Here is a 27,760-nt window from a genome sequence, read left to right as displayed (position 1 = left end):
CCGTGGCCCTCATCTTCACAGAATGCCCTGATCTCTCTGGCCTAAGAGGAGCCTCGGCCTGCAGGAGGCACTCGAACTTGCACTAGCTGATGACAAGAATACTGCTGATCTCATTATTTACTTTATTTTTGAGAGTGGATTAATCAAGAGCATTTAAATTTCAAGTGCTTTGTTACTCAGAGAACTTGTGTTCCCTTCTGATGTGTTGGTATACTTTCCAGATTAATAAAATAATTTTTGTTTTATTTAATTCATCTTCAAGTTTTTCCATTGAATAAATAGTTTTATTTTATTTTCAATTTTGTTTCCACTTAATTTGTTCAGAGAGAATGGTTACCTTGTTGTATTTCCTCTTAAAACTAAAATCATCACCACCACCTTATTTCTTTCATTTTCACTATTTTCCTACTTCTATTTTTGCTGCCACTCTATGCTCTTATAATTTTCAGTCCCTTCATAATATTTCTATCTTTTCATGATTTGCTTTTCTGGACTATTTTATTCGTGAAGTATGTGGCAGTGTACTATTCTGAGCTACATACTTTGAGTAATATTATTGGTGACTACATTTTCTAACCTAATCGGTTAAGATACGGATATATGTGGAAATTATTGGTAGACCTATATGCAAATATAAAATACCTCTCGCGGACCAAACACACTACTCCCTGTGGGTGGGGGACGCACATGTAGAATACACCCGCGGTATCCCCTGCCTGTCGGAAGAGGCGACTACAAGGGGCGACCAAGGGATGATTGAATTAGAACCATGAAACTACTCTTGATTTGTACCATCATGCGGGGAACACCATGGGTTGCATGTACTTGCGAGTAGTATCACTAAATTGGTACGAAATAGGTTTGTGATTAGTTGCAGTAAAAAGCCTGGCCTGGTGGATTCCAGTACCCGTGCGTTGTACCCATGTGAGCAACACCGCGGGTCTGGGCGTAGCCTGTGAGTTGTACCGCTATATGAGTGGCACCGTGGGTCAGCGTTGCCTGTAATTGGTACCCACTATGTGAGGAACACCGCGGGAATACCGGCGCCCGTGACTAGTACACCTAGGTGAGGAACCTTGCCGGTTTGCGTTGGCTATGAGTGTCGCCATTGTGTGAGAAACACCATAGGTCTGCGTTCCCTGTACGAATTGCAATACTTGTGAGTAGTACCATCTTGTGTGGACCACCGTGAGTCTTCGCTACTTTTGATCAGTACCCCAAAATGACAAATACCGTGGTTCTACTTTACTTGCGACATGTACCATTCTGTGGGGCCTTAGACGTGAATTTAGCACCCCTTCAGCATCATTGTGCTTTATAAATGGTCCCTTGGTCAGTAATACTCTAATTAACTACCTTCTTTTTGAGTCTGATCCACTGTTTTTGTTTGTTTGTTTTTGTTTATTTGTAGCGTTCATGTCCATCCATTCATTCTTCATGACGTATTTTATTTTAGTCAGTGGATGAATTTGAATTTTTTGTTATTTCATTTCGTACCATTAGGGGCCGATGACCTCGATGTTAGGCCCCTTTAAACAAGCATCATCATCACCTATATGCAAAGGTCATTTTTTAACACTGTCACATAATATTTTCAGAAGAATTCCATTTGTGCTGTATCTCAATTAAGACCACGGCTACTTCCTTCCCACTTCTATCCCTTTCCTATCCCATTGTTGCCGTAAGACCTTTCCGTATCCATGCAACATAAAGCAAGGTGTAAAAAAAAAAAAAATTTTTTTAAAGAATTCCAATTGATGTTGCATAATCTTTGTCCAGTTCATTAACTACTGAGGCAGAACCATCAAACTTATTTGCATAATACTGGACTGCAGCAAGCCAAGTTCCCCACCGCGTTATTACTGGGGTGGGTGGCAGTGGTATGTTACGATTTTTAGACTTGAATACACGAGTTCTTCTCGATGACTTAATGAACACTTTTTTTCCCATCAGAAATAAATTTTTCAATATTAGGATACACTGCTCTATTTTATTCATATAGTCTATGTAAACCATGTGTAATGCATGTAGCATGGATCATTTTAGAATTACTAACAACAAGACCTGCCACTGCTTTCTTTATATATGCTGCAGCATCTGTCAATAACAGTAAAACGTTGTCGAACTTCACACTCCATGGTCACAAAATTTGCATTGCTTCATTAAATAATCTTGCAACTGTCACATAGTTTGCAGTAGGAATTTCTTTGCTTGTTAGCAGAAAACATTTCTTCTAAATCACTTCATTTTCTTAATACTCCAACAATGTCATTCTGAACTTCCCTGCCAGTGGAATCTGAAGTTTCATCTAAGGTAACCCACATTTTTTCATTTTCACAAATTGAAGAAATTGAACAAAGTTTGAGCTCATTGGTAACACTTTGGAGATATTCTCAACGTTGACTCTTCAGGAGTGTCAATATTTGAATATTTGGAGAGAAACTTCCTTAACATGGGTGGGGAATGCAGATGAAGAATACACCCACGGTACTCCCTGCCTGTCGTAAGAGGCAAATAAAAGGGGCCCAAGGGGCTTTCAACTTGGGAGTGTGGGTTGGCGACCACGGGGCCCTTAGCTGCGTCCTGGCATTGCTTCCACTTACTTGTGCCAGGCTCCTCACTTTCGTCTATCCTGTCTGACCTCCCTTGGTCATCTCTTGTTCTTTTCCGACCCCAACGGTATTAGAGTTAATTTATAATAATACAAGAAATTTATTTTAACATTCAACCTATTCAATACAGTACAAGATGTTAACGTATTAGTTAAACAACGGTATTAGAGTTAATTTATAATAATACAAGAAATTTATTTTAACATTCAACCTATTCAATACAGTACAAGATGTTAATGTATTAGTTAAACATCATCAGAATAGTTGAGACAAGTTTCGCCCCTTCTGTCATCAGTACCTCAAAATTCTACCAGACGTCTGGTTGGAAATTATAAAAATGTGTTGCATGAGTGAATACATTTAACAAACATTTACAAGATCTTATCATTAACAAAATATCAAATTGATTTAAAAAATGTATACTAGTGAACACGTTGGTGAATTTTCCCTCAAAACAAGGCCGTCATATATACAGTATTGACAATAATGGTAATTTAAAGTCTTATTTGATGCTAAGTTCGAAGACAGTTTAAAATTTATATATAAATATTGGGAATGATTGCAGAATACATATAATTACAATTACTGTACACGTATTTTACATTGTAAAATGATGTGGAAAAGCATTCCAAATTTGTATTAATTTCGTTTTAAAAAATTTGACCTTAATATTACGTTCCTGATGTAGTCTAATCAGAAATAGCTTCAAGATGTGAAATTTATATGTGATTTATGACCAGCTCCTGTAAAAATGTTGCTTTACGTCGTTAATTCAACTTGGATGTCTATGTTGACTAATTATATTTTAGGCCCAAACAAATTAGTTCGCCGAAGTATCCATGTGCTAATCACCTCCGTTGGACTTTCTCTATGAAGACGGAGTGCCTAGTGCATGTAAACAACAGTTGATATTTGATTCAAAATGAACCTATGTTGAAAAAAGTTAAAATAATGGCTTGAATGAGGGCGGTTGGAATGTCGTTAAATGTCATGATTAGCCCATGGATACTTTGGCAAACTAATTTGTTTGGGCCTAAAATATAATTAGTCAACATAGACATTCAAGTTGAATTAACGACGTAAAGCAACATTTTTACAGGAGCTGGTCATAAATCACATACAAATTTCACATCTTGAAGCTATTTCTGATTAGACTACATCAGGAATGTAATATTGAGTTCAATTTTGTTTATTGAAATTAATACAAATTAGGAATGCTTTTCCACATCATTTTACAATGTAAAATACGTGTACAGTAATTGTAATTATATGTATCCTGCAATCATTCCCAATGTTTGTACATAAATTTTAAACTGTCTTTGAACTTAGCATCAAATAAGACTTTAAATTACCATTATTGTCAATACTGTACATATGACGGCCTTGTTTTGAGGGAAAATTCACCAACGTGTTCACTAGTGTACATTTTTTAAATAAATTTGATATTTTGTTAATGATCAGATCTTGTAAATGTTTCTTGAATGTATTCACTCATGCAACACATTTTTATATGTTTAACTAATACGTTAACATCTTGTACTGTATTGAATAGGTTGAATGTTAAAATAAATTTCTTATATTATTATAAATTAAGATTCTTTCAATACAGCAAAAAATGATTTTCATTACTTGTAATTGTATTAGAGTTTTCGAGGCCTAGGGAGTCTTTCCTTTTCACGCCCCTCGTGGTCCTTGCCTTTCTTTGTTCGTTACTCCATTTTTTGAAGTGACGGGTCCCTTCTTTTTTCTCTCTGTCTACTTCCTGTGGGTGGGGGATGCTGACGTAAAATACACCCACGGTGTCCCCTGTCGTGAGAGGCAACTAAAAGGGGCAACCAAGGGATGATTGTATTAGAACCATGAAACTAATTTTGATTAGTACCATCTCGCTGGGAACACCATGGGTCGCTTTCACTTGCGAGTAGTACCACTCTGTTAGGTACACCAGAGTTTTGTGATAAGTAGCAGCTGAGAGTGGTTCACTGTGGGTTTCCAGTATCCGTGATTAGTATCGTTGTGAGAATACACCACGGGTCTGGGCGTTGCCTGTGATTGGTACCACTTTATGAGCGACTCCGTGGGTCTGCGTTGCCTGTGATTAGTACTCACTATATGAGGAACACCACCGGAATACCGGCGTCCGCGCGATTAGTACACGTAGGTGAGGAACAACCATCGGTTTGTGTTGCCTATGAGTGGCGCCATTATGTGAGAAACACCATAGGTCTGCATTACCTGTGCGACGTACAATACTTGTGAGTAGTACCATCGTGTAGAATACCGTGTGTCTGCGCTACTTTTGATTAGTACCCCAACATGACAAATACCATGGTTCTACTTTACTAGTGATAAGTACCATTATGAGGGGCCTTTGACCTGGATTTTGGACCCGTTTAGACAACGAGCATCCTCGATTCGGGATTGTGCTTTAGAAGTGGTCCCTTGGTCAGTAATACTATTTTTATGATGGTTTTTTGTTGGACCCACCGATTGTTTTGAATTTATTTATTTATTTATTTATTTATTTATTTATTTATTTATTTCTTTCTTTCTTTCTTTCTTTCTTCCTTTCTTTCTTTATTTATTTATTTATTTATTTATTTATTTATTTATTTGTTTATTTGTTTATTTGTTTATTTGTTTATTATGCCTTTGTAGGTGGCGAAGTTAGGGCTCTTGGCCCTCTCTTACACTTAACCACTGTAGTGATACAGTTTGAATACATCATATTATACAGTAAATAATAACCTACACAAAAATACATTACACTTTTCTAACTCACATTCATTCTATCTTCCAGTCATACAAGTTAGTCAGCTGCATTTAACAGGTAGTCTCGGCAAGCAGACTTGAATTTAGGTAATGAGGTGGAATTTCTGACACTGACTGGCAGGGAATTCCAAAGTCTAGAGCCCGCCACAACAAAGGAGTTGTTGTACATAGAGGATCGCTGGACAGGAATAGAAAGGGAGGAACCAGAGCGGGTATTACTGCTGTGAAAGGAGGACAAATACTTAAGCTGGGAAGAAATGTATAGTGGTCTGTCTTCAGAGAGCAGTCTGTATATCTGTATCAGTATGTGATACGTTCGTCGTTTGTCAGGTTTCAGCCATGAAATAGTGTGATAGTATGGGGTGACATGCGTATCATAACTCAGACTGTATATAAATCTAAGGCAACAATTAAGCGTTCGCTGAAGTTTCAAAGTCTGCTCTTTTGTTGCGTCTACCAGAATGACGTCACAGTAGTCGAGGACAGGAAGCACTAGCGTTTGCATGAGTTTGACTCTCTCTCATATCCATTCATTCATGACATTTTTTTATTTTGGTCAGTGGATGATTTTGAACTATTAACCCTCGGAACGTCGCGAGAGGCAGTGTAACGTCGGTCATCACGTGCGGTGGAAAAAACCGCCCAAGAATTCCATATCGTTTTTGTATTTCAATTTGCTATGTATTTTTGTTATGTTGCTATATTTTTGTTTACTCTCTATTTTCATCATTAAAAATAATTTTCTTTTTTTAATATTTAAATAGTGCTTTGAAATAATACAATAACTAACGTTACGTTCTACTTAACACACATCAAAAAGCAGTGAAATGGGAAGAACATAGATTTACAGAATTCACGAAAGTAAACTGGTAAAAGAAGTATAGTGCAATGTACGAGTAATTTACAACTATCAGTAAAAATATGTACAAAACAAAGTTACAGCAATATAAGTAAGGTATACAGTCCAGTTGTAAGAGCAAGGCTACAACAGATAGAAGGGTAACAGCAATTAGAGATTTACTGTTCACTAAAGACAATTTATGTGTATTTCTTCATTATATTCATGAGCTGACTGTGTCCTTAGATAATAAAACGGTCATCATTTTCTTCATCTTCACCTGCTGTCCCCATACTGCAGGCTTGACAGGTGAAGACAGTGTGCTCCCGGCATATGCACAGAGAGCAGGCAGCACACGAAGTCTTCGTCTTTCTCTTTCCTTTTCCACACCATCACTCAATATGTGTATCCTATCAACTTCTTCGGAATCCATTTTCACTCACAACATAAGTAAACAATCAAACAAATCGTGAATACGAATAGTTGCGCGTCCAGGGTTAGAACCAAATTCAACAAACGGCAGTAGTCACCCGCGGTTGAAAGCACCGCACACTCACATAAACATCCACAGCGATAACAGAAGAGCAGTTAGGGAGCGCTACCTGGCTATAAACACTAGAGGAAGGTTGCTGGGTAGATATGGTGGAAGGAGAAATCTGTCCTGTAACAATCGTAGACAGATTAACAAAAGAAGAATGCGTGCGGTCGAAAAGACCGCGGCGGGACGTCCCGAGGGTTAATTTGTCATTACATTTCATACCATTAGGGGCCGATGACCTCGATGTTAGGCACCTTTAAACAACAAGCATCATCATCATCAACATGGGATTATGTACCTTAGAAAGGGGTGTGTTTGCTGACACAAATGCCGTACATAAATCTTAACAATAAACTGAAAAGGTATAAGGTCCTTCAGAATTACAGTTTGTTTCTTCATCATGCGCAAAATTGCAGCGATAGGTGTTCCCATGTGGTTGGCCGAACAGGACACATCCATCTATATATATAAAATAAGAGTTTTGTCTGTACAATGCTTAGAATTTGAAAAGAATGGTATTTCTGTATCAGTCATGTCCACTTTTTACTTTTCCATAATTTCTGTCTGTCTGTACACGCATCACTAGAAAACGGCTAAAGAGAATTTAATGAAAATTGGTATGCAAAGTCGGGGAATAAGTCGCTACAATCTAAGCCATAAATAATTTTATTAACGCTGATAGAAATGGTAGTTTAGGGGAAGACCTAAAATGTATTTTTCAAATATTTCTTATTAGTGGTCCTATCTTAATAAAAATTGGGATACAAAGTAGGGGAATAAGTCGCTATAATCTAGGCTATAAATAATTTTATTCACGCTGAGTGAAATGGTAGTCTAGGGGAAGGCCTAAAATTTAATTCCTAAATAGTTATATCATTAGTGGTCCTATCTCATTGAGAACTGGTATACAAAGTCGGAGAATAGGGCACTACAATATAGGCTGTAAATCATTTTATTCACACTGAGTGAAATGGTAGTTTAGGGGAAGGCTTAAAATTTAGTCCTCAAATATTTATATTATTACTGGTCGTATCGATTCTACAGGACCAAAGTTATATGGAATTCAATTTCCGACCATGTATGTCTTATACATTTTTACCGTACCGGCTATGATAACACAGATACTCATGAATTTTTATTTTTATTGCCAAGTCCATATCGACGAGGAACCACGAGAAAATGTGTTAACAGAATTTAAGGAAAATCGGTATATAGAGTCGGGGAATAAGAAACTACAGTGTAAGCTATAAACAATTTTATTCACCCTGGATGAAATTGTAGTTTAAAGGAAGGCGCCTAAAATTTAATTTTTAAATACCTATGTTTTTGGTCCTATCAAAAAGTACTACACTACAAAAGTTACAGATCTTTTATGTTTTATATTCAGTTTTACCGTACCGACTATGATGAGTGGTATTTCAGAGTCGGAAGAAAACTAATAATGTGAAGGCCTACAATATCAAAAGCGTATAACATTGATCAACAGTAACATTACATTGACCATTGTTTGTTGTGATCTTATTTGTCTCTTATGCTGCCTCTCAGCTCTGATGGATGGGATTACTGCTGCGTACCGAGTATAATAGCCTGACTGAATATTGGCGGGAAATAGCCGAGAGTTACAAAATTTTCTTCTCTAGCATGCCATTCCTCTGGCTCATACATTTTCTGATACAGCTGGTACGTAACACACTGGTTCATCATAGTATTCCAGTTATTCGATCCCTACTCTGATGCGCTGTTTTGAATGAGCAGTGTGCATACTTAAGGCAGAGGCTGTCTTAGTAGTAGTAGTAGTAGTAGTAGTAGTAGTAGTAGTAGTATAGTAGGGCCCACGAGAGTTGAAGTCTGACAGGTGAGCGGCGAAAGCTGTAACTACGAAGTACGCTGCGTTGTCATAGTTACCTCCATTTGCAGCCTACTACCCTTTCATACAGGCTGAGTGTTTAATAAAACATGTAGGCCTAGGCCTAATACAATTCGTTTACCTTAACCGGTTCCTAAGCTCGTGTTAATAATTCCAGCATTTAAGACAGAACACGACATTATCGATATTTATAAAAGATTTCATAATCACTAACAAAATCATCAGTTTCTGACAATAACCTCAACAAATGCACATGTTAATCACAGAATATAACAACACTACCCACATTGATAGTTTTTTATTATTTAACTCCGATTGTTAACGGTACCTGTACAATTAAAAAATTATCTACGGTATAATAAACACAATAGGAAGACGATACTTCATCGAGAAAAGAAATCAGTCAGAATATGAATGACAAAAGTGACTGAGAGCAAGCCAACCCACGTGGTGATAGCGTCCTAAAATGTTGCAACTCTGTTGTCATTGCCATAGCAACAGGCCATTTTCGAGCAGCGTTAGTCAACTTTTTCTCGCCGGTGGCGCTAAACGTCAGACGTCAACTCTCGTGGGCCCTACTTTAGTAGTAGTAGTAGTAGTAGTAGTAGTAGTATGGCCTGGTCTAGAATAACAATTTGGGCCTATTCCAAATTATAGCACCACAGTTAACTAAATAACTCAAAATTCAACCCTGAAAAGAGCCGTTTCTTAAGAAAAGCTTCTTCTTCTTCACTTTTATTAAATTCTACATTCATTTCATTCCAAATTAGCAGTGAAGAGGGGCTTTTTCCTCTGGCTTGGAGGAAAAATTTGTCTCCAAGTCAGATAGATTTTTTTGCCACCACCAGTGTAGTTAATTGATATTTTCTGACTCATCGGGTACTCCTAGGAAACAGATTAGTAAAAGGGCATAGTTTTTGCTCTGGGTGTCTCCACTATTCGACCCTCTCCCCGCCGAAAAAAGAAGAGTGTTCATGAATCACGGTTGTCTGTGGCTTGGTCATTCCAGCTCTGGAATGTTGGACTGTTAGATCGGCAGTGTAGTCCTGTTAAAAGTGAGAAAATGTGTGGTGTTTCATTTGATCTAGTATTTCATATGAAAGCATTGCTTTTAATAGAGCCATTCCTACTGACGTCATTGTAATGTATGCTCATGTCAGTTGGGAACACCACTAAGACAGTCTTTCTGAGGAAGTAAAAAGGCAGGTGGAAAGTGAGTGTCTACCGTTATAATGAAAACTCCCCAACCTGATTGTGACTGATGGTATGCAAGCGGGTCTACCATTACAGTGAAAATTCCCTAACTCAGTCTTCATATGAGGAAAGATGTTTGGTGACTTCCATGTCACTTTTCTAGGGTAACGTTAAGAGCTATGCAATTTAATACAATCTTGCTCACGTGTACACTAGAATTCCGTAGCAAAGCACGGGTTAGTCTGTACATTGATCAGAATTTGAAAAGAATGGTATTTCTGTATCCGTCATGTCCATAGTAACAAGAAAATGCAATTTTTACTTTTCCGTAATTTCTGTCTGTCTGTACACGCATCACGAGAAAACGGCTGAAGAGAATTTAATGAAAATCTGTATGTGAAGTCGGGGGATGAACCACTACAATCTAGGCTATAAATAATTTGACTCATGCTAAGTGAAATGGTAGTTTAGGGGAAGGCCAAAAATATTTAATTCACAAATAGTTACATTATTAGTGGTCTTATCGATAAATACTACATAACGAAAGTTATATAGAATTAAATTTCCGATCATTTATGTCATACATTGTTACCTACCGGCTTTGATAACACAGATATTCATGAATTTGTATTTTAGTTGCCAAGTCCATATCAACGCTGAGCCACGAGAAAATGGGTTAACAGAATTTAATGAAAGTCGGTGTACAGAGTTCGGGAATAAGAAACTACAGTCTAAGTTATAAACAATTTTATTCACCCTGAATGAAATTGTAGTTTAGGGGAGGGCGCCTAAAATTTAATTTTTGAATACCTATGTTATTGGTCCTATCGAAAAGTACTACATAACAAAAGTTATAGAGAATACAATTTCCGACCATTTAGGTTTTATTCAGTTTTACAGTACCGACTATGATAAGAGTGGTATTTCAGAGTCGGAAGAAAACTTAATGAGAAAGCCTACAGTATTGAAAGTGCACAACATTGATCAACAATACATTGACCATTGTTTGTTGTCATGTTCTCTGTCTCTTATGCTGCCGCTCAACTCAGATGGGATTTTTTTTTTTGCTTTACGTCGCACCGACTCAGATAGGTCTTATGGCGACGGTGGGACAGGGAAGGGCTAGGAGTGGGAAGGATGCGGCCGTGGCCTTAATTAAGATACAGCCCCAGCATTTGCCTGGTGTGAAAATGGGAAACCACGGAAAACCATTTTCAGGGGTGCCGACAGTGGGGTTCGAACCTACTATCTCCCGAATACTGGATACTGGCCGCACTTAAGCGACTGCAGCTATCGAGCTCGGTGACGGGATTATTGCTGCATACCGAGTATAACAGCCTGACTAAATATTGACTGGAAATAGCTGGGAAATTAGTAAACTTTCTTCTTTAGCATGCCATTCCTCTGGTTCATACATTTTCTGATACTGCCGGTTCCACTGGTTCATCATAGTATTCTAGCTGTTCGATCCCTACTCTGACGTGCTGTTTTGAATGAGCAGTGTACACACTTAAGGCAGAGGCTCATTTAGTAGTAGTAGTATGACCTGGTCTAGAATCACAATTTAGGCCTATTCCAAATTATAGCACCACAATTCACTAAATAACTCAAAATTCAACCCTGAAAAGAGCCGTTTCTTAAGAAAAGCTTCTTCCTATTCACTTTTATTAAATTAAATTCTAAATTTATTTTATTCCAAATTAGCAGTGAAGTGGGGGTTTATCCTTTGGCTTAGAGGAAAAATTTACCTCCAAGTCGGATAGATTCTTCCGCCGCCTATATAGTGAACTGAGATTTTCCGACTCATTGGTTACTCCTAGGAAACAGATTAGTAAAAGGGTGTTGTTTTTGCTCTGGGAGTCTCCACCATTCGACACCCCCACCCGGCCGAAGTAAGATGAAGTGTGCTATCAGATCACAGCTGTCTGCGGCATGGTCTCTCCAGCTCTGGAACTTTGGACTGTTAGATTGGCAGCGTAGTACTGTTCGTTAACAGTGAGAAAATGTGTGGTTTTTCATTTGATCGAGTATTTCATGTGGAAGCATGCTTTTAATCGCGCCATTCCTACTGACATTGTAATGACCTATGTTCATTTCGGTTGGAAAAACTACTAAGACAGTCTTTGTGAGAATGTAAAAAGGCAGGTGGAGAGTGAGTGTCTGCCATTATAATGAAAATTCCCCAACCTGATTGTGACTGGTGGTATGCAACGGGGACTACCATTACAATGAAAATTCCCTAACCCAGTCTTCATATAAGAAAAGACATTTGATGACTTTCCCCTATCGCGTTTCTAGGATAACGTTGAGTGCTATGCAATTTCATACAATTTTGCTCACAACGTGTACACTATCTAACCTAGAATTCCGTATACAATGCATCATTCCGTAGCGAAGCACGGGTACATCAGCTAGTCTGAACTAAAATTATCCTTAAATTTTGCAACACATTGTTGCAAACAATAACTTGTTATTGCTTTTACTTTTGGCATTGTATTTCAGTGCACTTCACAATACCAGAAATGAACTACATGTAAGTGATACTGATCTTACGAAGTGGGGAGGAAGGTCAAACATGTGGTGCAATATTGCTGAGGGAAAGGGAGTGTCTGGCTTCTACAGTAAGCGTGACCAATAAGATAAGAAACACACAGCTGCAAGCTGATATGCAGAAGTAAAATAATATACACTCTGCATTTAGGGCAGTGGATGTTTATATTAAGATTAGATAGCTCACAGGTTCTTCACTGTTTAAATGTCACAAAACAGAAATGCAATTAACTGAAAAATCTAGCTTATTGATAAAAAATGTAAATACTATGATCTAATAACTGAAAAACAGGAATTTACGTTATTTTAAAAAAGGTTTAAAATATGTATAGAGGAATTGAGTCCTCAGCCTGAGACTGACTGGATTGTCAACAGATCCACCATCAGCTGTCATAGATGGCCTAGGCATCACTGAAGAGGCATGCTAGGGAAATGAACAAAATAATTTCCTGTTGTATTCCTCACTGATTCAGCCTGTTCTGTAGCATATGCCTGCTAAGCCCACTAAAACGCATGTAATAACAGACCCTTTGAGCAACACTTTCACATCTTTCAACACAGAGACTGGCTGCTGAATAGCATTACTCATCTCAGTCACTTTCATATCATCAGAGTCAAGGATGAGACTGCGACAGAAAATTGAGGGTAATAAACTTTATCTAGTTCATACCTGGAGACACAGTACACTCTACACACTGTATCTCACCAGAGATGGATCTGGGTGACAGTAATAACTAAACCAAATTATGAAATGGTAGCTTATCTTCTCCTTCACCTGTAATTAATGTAATTGTATTATAAAACAGATGTAAGTCAGACTGTTCAAGGTCTGTTGTTAAAAGAGAGGATCTCCAACTTTGTCAGGTATCAGTTTGTTTTCTAACTTGAGAAGTGTGAAATTGTATGAGAAATTTGGTGTTCACTTGATGTTCAAGGTGAGGTATTCTGATTTAATGCACAGTACTTTGTGTATAATAACTATTTTTTATCTGCATAGAGATTAACTGAACCAAAGTTGAAATCACTGTTCAGTGAATTGAGAATTCACGACAAAGAAGAATTGGCATGGAAGAAATTGATGGCTGATGGAATGGACAAAGATGGTTTAAAAGAAGCTGAATTGAGGAAGAAACTAATTGGTGAGTAAATTGTTAAGGCGTTTTATAGAAATTGAAGAGTGAGAGGACTGAATGACTCAAATAAACTTTCAAAATAATAGGTCATGTTCAGCATATAAAGGACATATGTATTCAGTGTGTTCATTTAAACATACAGGATTTAAAATCAGTAAAACTTCCTATTTGGCCCTTTTTTAAGAAAAATAATTTTAAATAATGTTTTGTATTGATTAAAATTAGTCTTTTTGAAAGAGACAGGGAAGAGGTCTTTGGTTTTTAATCAAATTTCAGACTCCTTTGTATACTCAAATTCCTAACATTGGTACTTAAATGCTGGCTTAAATTATAGAATGTTATAAGTTTCAAATCCAACTACAGTGACTCACAGCGAAAGTGTGATATTTCATTGTTGTAATACAAGTCTCTTGGATATGAAATTTGAGTATATATATATGAATAAATGTATTTGCATTCACCATATACCGTAACAGATACAAAAACGAATTATCTTCACAAAATATATAAATTTACAACAAAAATATATACGCTATACTGGGTGAAGCGTAATTCGCGCACTCGGGCGTCGCAGCGCGACTCCTCACATGCCAGCAATAAAAGAATGTCTCTTACAAAATTTCATCTTGCGAGTATATCCGGCAGAAAAACGACGTTGAAGATTAGCAGTCTGGCAACACTGTAACCACATGTAGGGTAACTAAATCTGTCAGCAGACATTACTCGTATTGTACAGTTGGTGCAATGGATAGAGTTTTGGGTTAGCATGCAGGAGGTCGAGTGGTCGATCCTGGGTTGAGGCGTATGTTTTTTATTTCGTAAATGTAGTCCAGGTGGTATGGTATCTGGCATCTTAATCGTCAACAGCGATTGCAGTGGGTCCTCTAGAAACCATTTGCACTTACATACTACGATCCTAGAAATGGACGAACAATCGTTTTCATGGTCAGCTTTGAAAGGCGCCCTTTCCACGTCGTGGGCGTGAATTTATTCGCACCACTTCATCTACTAGATGTGAAACCTGTTTTCTTTCCCCCAATAGTCCCATAGATTAGTACCAACTATTATTTTTGCCTCGTTCAGGTCCATTACATTTCGTTAGGGCCTTACGTTACCAGTAGGCCTAGCAACGTGCTCTGCGAATAATGTCCACACTCGGTTACAATTTGTATGTGTTATCACCATGGTCCCAATAATTCTGCCTTTCAACATTGCGTGTTGCGTCTGGTAACCGCATGCTGTTTAGTACGTATCTCAATGTATTATTATTATTATTATTATTATTATTATTATTATTATTATTATTATTATGTTGTAAATGTAGGATACATGTGACCTCAGAAACGGTGTCTTACTGTATCACAGTAGGTACTGTCAGATGGAAATTAGCAAATAAAAAATGCGCCTCAACCCAGGATCGAACCATCGACCTCCTGCATGCCAACCAAAAACTCTACCCACTGCACCAACTGTACAGCACGACGTGGACGTGTTGCCAGATTGCTACTCTTTAACGTTCGTTTTCTATCGGATATACTCGATAGACGAAATTTTGTAAGAGACATTTTTTTATTGCTGGCATGTGAGGAGTCGCGCTGCGACGCCCGAGTGCGCGAATTACGCTTCACCCTGTATACACACACACACACACACACACACACACACGCGCGCGCGCGCGATGTCAACAAAAATATATATATACAGTTTATGGTCGAAGTTTTACACACAATGATGATGATGATAATAATAATAATATTGACTTTACGTCCCACTAACTACTTTTTATGGTTTTCGGAAACCCTTACACCACAATGAAAATGGCAGTCTGTATACTTTCTGTAGCTGAAGGACCTACGGGGTTAAAAGTCAGGCTGTGAGTTTCACAAATAGGAAAAAATCCGCTCAGTTTTAATTACTGCATTGATGGGGTGAAAGTTATTTTGGGGATCATTGTAAATACCTAGGTGTTAATATAAGGAAAGATCTTCATTGGGGTAATCACATAAATATGATTGTAAGTAAAGGAGGAACAGATCTCTGCACATGGTTATGAGGGTGTTTAGGGGTTGTAGAAAGGATGTAAAGGAGAGAGCATACAAGTCTCTGGTAAGACTCCAACTAGAGTATGGTTCCAATGTATGGGACCCTCACCAGGATTACTTAATTCAAGAACTGGAAAAAATCCAAAGGAAAGCATCTCAATTTGTTCTGGGTGATATCCAACAAGAGTAGTGTTACAAAAATGTTGCAAAGTTTGGGCTGCGAAGACTTGGGAGAAAGGAGATGAACTGCTCGACTAAGTAGTATGTTACATGTGATAAATATCATTCTTGATCCGTATTGATGATACTTGAATGGAATAATATCAATAAGTTAATTTATTTTAGTTAATATGCCGAAGTAAACCAACTAAAGTATGACATTTTGTATTGATTAGGTGGTAAATTCAATAAATTAACTTATTAAGTAGTATGTTACATGTGATGTTTTCTTTTATATAATGTGTGAATTTAATCTTTAATCTAAAGGACATTGACCAAGAAGACAGAATAGTGCTACACTATATAAAGAAATAGGTTTCAACACAAGCTATCCAAAGAACAATTTAAAAACTGCTTCAAGAAATTTCACATAATTTCTAAAATTTTCTGCCAGTTAGTTAAAAATTGACAAAAATATATTTTTTAATCCATATTATTTTTACACTTAAGTATTAAGATAGTCTGTAAGAGAAAATTGGGATCCCGATAAATTTATGATTTTGGGGGTCAGGTGTAGGCTGATGATGCCTGCAACTAAGGGCGAAACATATCCCAATTTGATTTTTAATGTATAAGTATTCAGACGAATGTAATGTATTGAATGGGTTGAACGTTTTAATAAACTTGATTGTTTTAACATTGTATAATTGTTATGTTCCGAGCTGTCAGTTGAGAGATGGCGTGGAATGACATCAGCAGACGAATAAGTCTGAGTGGTGTCTTTAAAAGTAGGAAACATCAAAATATGAAGATAAAGCTGGAATTCAAGAGGACAAATTGGGGCAAATATTTGTTATTTGGAAGGTTGAGTTAGGGATTGGAATAACTTACCAAGCGAGATGCTCAATAAATTTCCAATTTCTTTGCAATGATCTAAGAAAAGGGTAGGAAAACAACAGATATGGAATCTGCCACCTGGGTGACTGCCCTAATTGCAGATCAGTACCGGTAGTGATTGATTGATATGTGACAGCCACCTTTCTTTTTCATCTCTAAGCCTATCTGGTATATATCTAACCAACTTTTCACAATAAGAAGGTTCAGTCTTGTCCCATTCCTTCTCAAGTGCAATTTTGAGGACATTGTGTGTGGAGACTGTGGAGGTGTATTGAGTACATGGGGCAATTACAGTGAAACCTCGATTCTCCGTTTTTCGAGGGACCATGAAAATAAAACGTACAATACGGAAAAACGGATATCCGGGAATGAATGAAAACCATCAACAATTTGGCTAAACATCACAAAAATGAAATATGTATAATTATAATCTTACAAAACTCCTAAACCAAACCAAACTACAGCCCCAGTGGGACTTTGCCTGCCAAGCGACCGCTGCTCAGCCCGAAGGACTCCAGATTACGAGGTGCGCATGGTCAGTGCGACGAATCCTCTCGGCCGATATTCCTGGCTCTGTAGATCGGGGTCGCCATCTCACCATTAGATAGCTCCACAATTAAAGGTAATCACGAAGGCTGAGTGGACCTGGAACCAGACTTATATCCAGGTAAAATTGTCTTACCTGGTCGCAATCGAACCCGGGCCTCTGGATGAGAGGCGGGCATGTTAGACCACGAAACCGCATTAATTACCGGTACGCGAGTTCAAAATCTCGATACTTTATATTCAGTTTGACAGGGGAATCTTCGTCAGTTTCCCGTGAAAACTTCTTTCAGTTCAGCGACTTTGATTAGGCTAGCCAAACTCTTCGAAGAATCTAATAACGCCAAGCCAAACGAAAATCGACCACAAGTAGTTTTTAAGTCTCTCATCTAATAAAATAAAGCACATTAGATACGAAAGCACCCAAAATGAATGCGAAATCCGTTCATTTCTTAATCTTTCATTGTAATTTGGTCTCCGGTATACTGTTCGTAGTCAGTTTCTGGAAATCTCGTACCGCGCAGATTAGGCCTACGTCGACTTTTAAAGGTTATGTTGAACTCGAAAACATGGTTTCGAATGTAAGTATCGATTCTTAAAAGTTCTCGAATGCATTATATTCAGTTCTGCGCGTCACAAATCCAATCAAATTGGAAAGATAAAAGAAATATCAAAACTTCAGAAATTACGGCTATTCGTGACCTTGAGGTCATCTGGAAAGCGCGCTCGCTGCACATGTCAGTACGAGTTTGAAATTATACCAACCATTTAAAATGTAACGTGCGCAAATAAAACGACTGCGGTTTTTGGTATTTTAACACGAAAACGTAAAATTCCCAGTCTTACATTAGGACCTAAACAGTAATAGACAATTCCAAGACCTCCCATGGCTTTCTTTTTTTAAAATTACATTTAGGTGCAACATGTGTTTTGGTCTCGCTAACATAATCATGTACGATATCAAAAATGCTGAATTTGTGTTAAGAAGCAGTTTCGATTCCTGCCTGAAAGCCCAGTTACTCTGCAAGTGCCCTGAGCAAAGTGCCAAAAACCTCTTCGGCAGTACGATCAAAAAAAGTAAAAATATAAACATCTAACCCTGGACATAATATGGACGTTTTATAATTGCGAACATTTGACGAAACTCGTTCCGTCTTCAAGCAGAGCTGTCGAAATGCGCCGTGTCTCCTTGCAATTGTTGTCGCCGCTCTCTGCTTTATGATTTTCCGAGATTCTCTAAACAATACCACCCGAATGCAAGTTCACCGCCGATCGCTTTTCCAGTACCGGTACAGTACTTGCTTTAATTATCGCAGTGACGGGACGTTAACGCCAAGATCCATAAATATGCCATAGCCGTCCTTTTGTGAGATACAGTTTATTAAAAAACGATTGATCGAGGATTTAGCGTTGATGGGACTGGAATTTCTGGACGGTTGATCCGGGAAATCGTTTCTTCGAGGAACGGATAATGCGGGACTTTTACAACGTGATTTAATTACGATGCTCGCGGGACCACGTAATTTGAACGCATATTCCGGGAAAACGTATTTTCCGGGAACGGATAATCGAGGTTCCACTGTATATGGTAACCACGTGTGTACGTTATGGGTCTTGTGTTTCAGTCATTCATCATCATTTTCATTTCCCCTTGTCCAGCTCCTGCCATTTCGGGATGTTGATGGTATACCATCACTCATTTTTAGGCTTTAGTTACGATGGGGTTATCACACCCAAAGGTTGTCCTAGTAAAACATGAAACAATCCTGTATTTCTCTGCTTTCTGTGTCAATTCTTTCCTTAATATGTCCAAATACACATCTTGATCTATGAAATTGAGTTTCCCCACACCCAAAGCTGCCATACAACACCACACCATCAGCGACCCACCCCCGTGTTTCGCCTTCGGCCAAATATATTTTTTTGCATGCTCTGTGTTTTGGCTTACACTAGATACTGACCCTTCTATCTGATACATGCACATTGAATTCACTTTCATTAATAAATATTACTGTTTTACAGTTGTCAAAATAGTTTTATCAGTGTGATCTGTGGCAGACTGGACCATGAGAGGTTTGCTCTTCTTGCTGATGTATGGTTTGTTGCATGGTACTCGACCATTGAAATCATTCCTACAAAGGATTGGCCTCATGGTTTCTTGTTCAATGCTTCCTTGGCAAGTATTGGTGCACCTAATGTGGTGTTCTTCCTGGTTTGATGTGAATTCATTGCTTGTATGTTGCAGTGAATATTTTTCTGGAGCTAAACATCTCTTTGTTCTCTATTCTTCTGTACTGATGAAAGTGATTAATGATATTTTGCACAGTAGATTGACTGTGATTCATAATTTTGCCAATCTCGTGCAGAGATTTGCCTCTTTAGTAATGCAAAATTACCAGCTTTCTCAGTGCTGCAGACATCTGATGGCTTTCGTGTTCTGCATTGATCTGCGAAGGCTTACTTGAATAAAATGCTCGCCTTCATGCAAAGAACGAAGGTACGCATGGTTCAGAATGTGGGAGCCTGACATGGCATGCCTGGTAGTCCAGTGTACCACTTTCACTGCAGTGTTCAGTTTACAGTTGAGTTTAGTGTTTTCCATTTTATGCTGGGTAATCATGGACATGTGTATCTTTATGGTCCCTAGGAGCTGAATATGTAATGGATTAAATAAACAGGGTTACCAGTAATTTTCATTTAGAGGGAATATTAATTAATTTCCAGTCAAATGTCAGTTTGTACTAGGTATAGAACTTTCTTGTGAGTCACTGTATATGAATGTCAGTTGAGATGTTTTATATCAGTGAGTTAGAGGAAGTTCAGCTTCATTCTGAATTTTCACAAATATTTTTAGCTTGCAGTTTTCTGTGCACAAATTTTCTTGTGGATAAGTAGAGGACATCACAATGTTGAATGATGATAATGATTTGCTATACAGTAGAACACCAATAATCTGATCACCGTTAATTCAAAATTTTTGTTAATCTGAGCTGAATCCGTGATAGAGGAAAAAGGAATCAAAATACCACATTCATTGTTGAAGTATCTGTGTGTGTGCATAAGAAAAGGGACCACTTCTCGGTCAACAGTTCACAAAATAATTGTAAAAAAAAAAACACTCAAGGAAGTAAAATGTCGAATTTTCATGTTTTTTGCCTATGTATTGCTTAGACCTCGTCTACTCACTGCGTGAATTTAAAAGCCCTCTGACATTAATCATTGCTAAAACGTGAGTTCATTTAACACTAAGAAAACGGACCACTTTTCGCATCGTAAGCGAAGCTCCACACAGTTACTCTCTTGCGCTTACAGCTGCGCAAACATAAGATGACTCGGATATCTTTTACGATAAGTAAACCATAGCTGGGCACTTTTAAAGGTAATAGGTATCTTAAACATCCTGTCTGCTCCAAACATTTCCAGTACCGATGCAGTCTTTCTGTGTATTTCATAGTGTGGAGAAGTGTGGTGTTTTCCTTATTATTCATATAGTTGTGTATTTAAGTTTATTAAAAAGTTTTAAAATAAATTAGGTTCCAAAATAAGGAGTAACAATTCTCACTATCTCAGGGCCTAGTGATGCAGCAAATGTTATTGTAAAATGATATGCAGACAGTGACTTGCCGCTGGAACTATCAGATGTTATTTCAGACTTCTTCAGTGCACCTCTTGAGTTTGAAAGTGAAAATTCTGGTGAATATAGTGATTTTGAGGAAAGTGAACCTTTTGAAATTTCCAGAACAGAGGAGTTGCAGGAGGACTCTGCTGACGCGGACTTAAGTGTTCTACATGATGTTCCCAAAGTTCAAACAGACTCCGAATATACGGAGGAGGTTAAAAAAATTTTAAACAAGGGTTGTGGCAGTACAAGAAATTGCACTGTTTTTTTCCCGAAAGCTTCATTTGTAAGGTGCAGTACTGTTGCAATTAGTTGTCTTAAGTGACTTTCTGCAAGTCATAAAACCTCAGGCTTAGCATCGATAGATAGATTTCCATGAAAAAATTAGACCATAAATAATATCTGTTGGTAATATTCGTTTAAAAAGATGTACATCAGAATACCGGTGAATATGAAAACGTCAATGCCAGTGTAACTTCCAAATAGTTTAGTAGTTATTTGTGTCATAAAGTAACCACATTTTTAAACAGCTCTACTGAAAATCTAATGTTGTTAACATTACATGCTAATTTAAGGCGTTAGTTTCTTTTGGAGGCATTCAATTCAATTACATGATATTAGTTACATACTATGGAACATGACAGACAGTACGTTTATCTCAATACCTCACATGTGGTCTCTTTTCATATGTACACACACACATTTATTTTAATTATGGTAATGTACTTAAAAATGATTACAATTTTTAAGTTAGCATTCAGCAGAATAGAACTTTTGTTGCATAAAATTGTCATTAATGTATGTTACTGAATATACTTATATTTTATAATGCACTGTTTAACAATATTTTTCTCTTTATGTAATTTTTTCAATTGTATGAAAAAACGGTAACGTTCACTTAATACAATCCAATTTATTATGTATGTAGGTTTGCAGATTCTGCTACTATCTTTTAAGCATACAAGCAACCACTGCAGTGATGCTACCGCACAAGGTCACTCAACCTTCTGTCCCTTCACTCAACATTACGCTATGTTGCCTAGTGGCTGTTAGTGCTGTAGCTACCAATATGTACTGTACGGGCCTACTGTCCCGGAATATTACACATTTTTCGGATAATCCAAACATATACAGGTGTTAGGGGTATACGTGCAGATATTAAGCTAGTCGGCAAAGAAAAATACATCTCTCAATATATGCTATGTACTTTTTACCTTGTCCTATTAGTTTGCTCAATACTGAGCCAAATATTTCAGGACCTAATGTGTTTTGAACGGCTGTAACAGGATACGCCGGTGATGTCATTCTGTCCACGCGTAGTCTAAGTACAGTAGCAGAGTATAGGGCTTCTTGAACCTGTTTCTTATCGCAGGCCAACACATGTGCACTTCCCCTAAAGGCTTGGCAAGTAGGAGAGGTTGACTCATGTGCCAGGCCACTTGCTGTACTCGAAAACCGGTCTAGGTTAGCCTGTGTGAAAAGTACACAGAATCCTTACAGTGACGTCGAAGATCCGTACCACCACATTCATGCAAATCAAGTGTTGTATAGTTGTGTGTTATTTATAAGACGTCAGTGGCATTACTCAATGATCCAAGCTGACAAAATGAAAGGAAATAGTTAATAATTAAATGAAAAATGGGCGCAACATTTCTGTGCTGTTATTGCGACAGTCTACGATGAATTTCTAACAATAGACAATTCGAGTTGTCTAGGCCTATGCTTATTCATAAACTTTTCAGGTCAATGAAAGGACGGTGGACACTGAAAGAAAAGGCTATAAGTATTTAGTGAAATTGTTATTAATGAGACAAATTTCAAAAACCGTAGTTGCATCCATGCGTGAACATTGCTCGAAGGAAAAAGAGCTACTGTGGAATTGCCGCCGTGAATTTGTAATAGAAGGCTTATTCTTGTTTTTACTAATCTGTTTACCCTGCAGGGTTGTTTTTTCATGGGACTCAGCAAGGGATCCCACCTCTACCGCCTCAAGGGCAGTGTCCTGGAGCGTGAGACATTGGGACGGGGATACAACTGGGGAGAATGACCAGTACCTCACCAAAGGCGGCCTCACCTGCTATGCTGAACAGGGGCCTTGCTGGGGGATGGAAAGATTGGAAGGGATAGACGAGGAAGAGGGAAGGAAGCGGCCGTGGCCTTAAGTTAGGTACCATCCCGGCATTTGCCTGGATAAGTGGGAAACTACGAGAAACCACTTTCAGGATGGCTGAGGTGGGAATCGGACCACCTCTACTCATTTGACCTCCCGAGGCGTAATGGACCCTGTTCCAGCCCTCGTACCACTTTTGAAATTTCGTGTCAGAGCTGGAAATCGAACCCGAGCCTTCGGGGGTGGCAGCTAAGCACACTAACCACTACACCACAGAGGTGGACAGAAGGCTTATTACTGGACAGTAAGTGCCGATAGGTAAAATTATGACTGTAATGGAGCCGTTTACTTAGAACTTCCGCAATACTACTACTACTACTACTACTACTACTACTACTACTACTAATAATAATAATAATAATAATAATAATAATAATAATGTCTTTACGTTCCACTGATTTTCACGGTTTTCGGAGACGCTGAAATACCAGAATTTATTACCGCAGTATTTTTTTAATGCAAATAAATCTACAGACACGAGACTGGCGTATTTGAGCACCTTCAAATACCACCGGACTGAGCCAAGACCAAGCCTCCCAAGTTGGGTTCAGAAGGCCAGCACTTTACTCAGTGCGGCACCAATCATCTTGCCGGGCTGAGTGGCTCAGAAGGTTGAGGCACTGGCCTTCTGACCCCATCTTGACAGGTTCGATCCTGGCTCAGTCCGGTACAATTTGAAGGTGCTCAACTACGTCAGCCTTGTGTCAGTAGATTTACTGGCACGTGAAGAACTCCTGTGGTTCTAAATTCCGGCAACTCCGCGGCTCCGAAAACCGTGAAAAGTAGTTAGTGGGAAAGCCAATAACATTATTATCATCATCTTACCTGCACGGTTCATAGGGGTATCTTGCCTGGAGTTCCTCATAGGTACGTTACTAGAGCTTTCAGAGGACGAGTCGTTTCGACTACGCAGAAACATGTGGTTTTTACACGATGGTCCACCACCTGATATAAGCCGCTTACTGCGTGATCATTTCGATCAGTCATTTGGTCAGTGGTGGATAGGACGACATGGACCCATCAATTGGCCCGCCAGATCTCCAATGGATATTACGGAAGACTGGATTCGGAGGAGTGATTTTCTTTTGTTAGTCGCATTACGTCGCACCTACACAGAGAGGTCTTATGGCGACAATGGGACAGGAAAGGCTTAGGAATGGAAAGAAAGTGGCCGTGGCCTTAATTAAGGTACAGCCCGCGCAAGTGTTAACTTGGGAAACCACGGAAAACCATCTTCATGGCTGCCGACATTGGGTTTCGAAGCCCCCATCTCCCGGATGCGAGCACACAGCTGTGTGCTCCTAACCGCACGGCCAACTCGCCCGGTACCGGAGAAGTGAAGCGTGCAGAGTAGCCCAGGGTGGTCACTTGAACAATTGCTACGAGTTTCACATTGGTATGTCACATGCTACGCCATTTCTGCAGCGTATTGAGTTGAGAGTTCAGTTCTCAATCGATGTAGTATTCTGAATCTCGATAGTTCGCTATTCCCATAAATTCGAGCAGAAAAATTGAAGTACCGGTAACAAAAATTATAAATCTAGAGTTTCATTGCGCGATTGCCTTGTACGTGGCGCAAGCTGAACACAACACACGGAAGACGTTCTTGTTAAAACGCTAGATATTGACCTTGAACGCAGCTTGGCAGTTCTTCATTCTACATTGTAAGTGGTTCGGGTTCATTGCGTGTGTGTGTCTGTTGATGTGCATGTTAGATGTTTATATACAAAACCTGTTTGTCACACTTCGTCCTCTAGTGCTAACCACAATAAGAAGTTACATCTGAGACCTGGTTCTGGTCTTACGCATAGTATCCGGCAGTTAACTACTGCGAGCGATGTTGGCACGTGCGGAGTACATTTCATCTTGTTTCCTCCTAAACCACGCATATTTTACTATTTTCTTCACTGCCTTACAGCTCCTAATGACCTGATAATAATAATAATAATAATAATAATAATAATAATAATAATAATAATAATAATAATAATCCCGTGTGGGGATTTACCGGTTACCTCCATCGGCCGCGTCCCATTGGAATTGGGGAAGCTCGCTGGCTTTGCCGCCAGCAGAGTCAGAGGGTATTAGGGAAATAAAATACTACCGTGAAAAAAACTGGTCCCTTGCCAGGGTTACGGCGAAGACTGGTAAATGACTAGAAGCCAGAAAACATCTTGAGGCAACCTCTAGGGCTAACAACCTTAGTTGTAAAAGGATGGGTACCCGTCCAAAGCAAAGTCAAGTCAAAAAGCATGAAGGCACAATATTTCAAGAAACATACCCCAGGGGGTAAATCTTCGGATAAATCCCTCGTCGTGAACGCCACGGCGCACGAGTCTCGTTCGGATTCTGGGGGAGACTCGACATCATGCAAGAGACGAGTCGGAGCGTCTTGGTGTACCCCGAAGAGTCAGAAACTCTGGCCAAAATCTAAAATCTTTCTAGCAACTTTCAACATAAATTCACTTACACAAACTGGCAAGCTGAAAACCCTCACCAAAGCTCTTCACGAAAATCAGATATCCATAATGGCTCTACAGGAAACATGGTACCCAGATGAAGAGATTTTTGAATCCGAAGGCTACCGATTTTTCAAGAGCAAAGCGCAAAGAGGAATCCTCAATGGAGCTGTGATGCTTGGAACCGCGTTTGCTGTTAGAACCAAGATCCTTAAATCGGTTGCAAATTTCGAACCTGTGAATGACAGATTGTCTATACTCACAGTTAAATGCGCGAACAAAACCTACGCCCTAGTTAACGCACATGCTCCTACAAACGATAAGAACAAGTCTGATCCAGACGAAGTTGATAATTTCTGGGACCTACTGGATGAAAAATTAAACGAAATCCCCAAACACCATGTCAAGCTTCTTTTGGGTGACTTCAATGCCCAACTAGGTCGTGAACAGAAGTACAAGAAAGTTATAGGAAATTACCCTGCTCACAAAAGAACCAATTCCAACGGCAAAAGACTGGTGTCCATTTGCGAAAATCACAACCTGCAGGTCATGTCGACCCACTTTCGCCATCTACCCAGAAAGCAAATGACTTGGCGTTCTCCCGTCCAAGCTCTCGGAGAGTTCCAAATTGATCATGTTGCAATCTCCAGGAGAAACAGCCCTGAGATTATGAATGTCAAGGTAAAGAAAGGCATCAATGTGGTCTCAGGTCATTATGTCTCTTATCAAATTCAAACCAATTCCCGCAATCACAAGGAAGACAACCAAACAGATCACACGCTTCGACAATGAGAAACTTCGGCAAAGGGTCGAGGAGTTCCAGGAGAAGGCTAGACCAAATGACTGTGACTTTAACAACGCCAAAAGTCTCCTTGTTGAGGCCGCCAAAGACGTTGCAGAAATCAAGAGAAGCAAAAAGCATGCCTGGTGGAATGGTACCTGCGAATCAGTCCTCCAAGAAAGACTCAATGCTTGGAAACAGTACTACTCTACGAAATCAGAAAATGATTGGAAAACCTACAAAATCCAACGTGCCCAAGCAGCTAGGGTGTTCAGAACTGAGAAACGTAAATACGAAAAATCTCTCATTGAAAAGATAGAACAAAACTTTAGGAAGAATGAAAGCAGAGAGTACTACAGAGCCTTCAAACGCAAACTCACTGGCTATAAACCACCATCTCTATGCTTGGAGCGAAAGGACGGCACACTGGCGACGTCAAATGAAAAAAATTGCAGCATTCTGGCAGATTACTTCAAGAAATTACTTAATTGCTCTAAACCGCAAAGCCCCATTGAGACCAAGGAACCCTTACTCAGGTACCCAGAGTCCAGACCACCCGACAGAGATGAAATCAAGCGCCACATTGCCCGTCTCAAAAATAACAAAGCGCCGGGGGAAGACTCAGTAGTAGCAGAACTATGGAAATATGCCCCAGAGGAATCACTTGATATCTTGCTAAAGCAAATAGAAGAAATTTGGAACATGGAGACTCTACCCGAAGATTGGAAAATAGCTTTGATCCATCCATTACACAAAAAAGGCAGCATGAAGAACATCAACAACTACAGAGGAATATCTTCGTTACCCGTGACTTACAAAATTCTATCACTTGCCGTCCTGGAGCGTTTGGAAGCACAAGTCAAACATCAAATAGGTGAATACCTAGGAGGGTTCAGAAAAGGTCGCTCAACAGCTGAACAGATCCAAAATCTCAAAACGATCATCAGATAGATATTGTCCACTAAGGTCGAAGCAGCATGTGTCTGTCTTTGTGGACTTTAAGAAAGCGTACGCCTCCATTGACCGAGAAGTCCTGCTAAACATCTTAAATGAATTTGGAGTCGATTTGAAACTGCTGGCATTAATTAGAGCCACCCTGACCGATACAAAATCCAAGGTGAAGTTCCACGGATGTCTCTCGCATTCCTTTGACATCAAAACAGGAGTCCGACAAGGTGATGGGCTATCCCCGATACTCTTCAACTGTGTTCTTGAAAAGATCATCAGAACCTGGCGGGTGAGATTACAGGAAACCAACTACAGTCCATTGAGAATAGGAACCAAATCCAAGAGGATCGCAACAGACTGCTTAGCATTTGCCGATGATATTGCTGTTCTCTCAAACGACATAGAAACCGCTAGAGCTCAAGTTGAAATTTTAAAGGAAATTGCCGAGCAAACTGGTTTGCAGATATCGTTTGAGAAAACAGAATGACTAACATCAAAGAGGCTCCACCAAAACTCCATACAAAATACGGGGACATCACCCGAGTAGACAAATTCAAATACCTGGGTGAGATCTTCATGAAAAATGGACTGGACAAAGAAGCACTTCAGGAGCGAGTACGCAAACTGGAAATAGCCTA

The 27,760-nt window shown here is 39.1% G+C and overlaps 1 protein-coding gene across 1 annotated transcript in view; it reads left to right on the top strand.

Moving 5' to 3' along the window:
• LOC136858295 (alpha-2-macroglobulin receptor-associated protein) overlaps positions 1-27,760 on the top strand; it is a 197,749-nt gene that overhangs the window by 31,558 nt on the left and 138,431 nt on the right. The window contains exon 2 of the mRNA XM_067137724.2: positions 13,369-13,510. Coding sequence (XP_066993825.1) covers positions 13,369-13,510 — 142 coding nt within the window. The remainder of the gene's footprint in view (positions 1-13,368; positions 13,511-27,760) is intronic.

The sequence above is a fragment of the Anabrus simplex genome, chromosome 1, assembly GCF_040414725.1.
Source record: "Anabrus simplex isolate iqAnaSimp1 chromosome 1, ASM4041472v1, whole genome shotgun sequence".
Lineage (NCBI taxonomy): Eukaryota > Metazoa > Arthropoda > Insecta > Orthoptera > Tettigoniidae > Anabrus > Anabrus simplex.
Note: the sequence above shows the minus strand (reverse complement) of the source record. Positions and strands in the feature narration are given on the sequence as shown.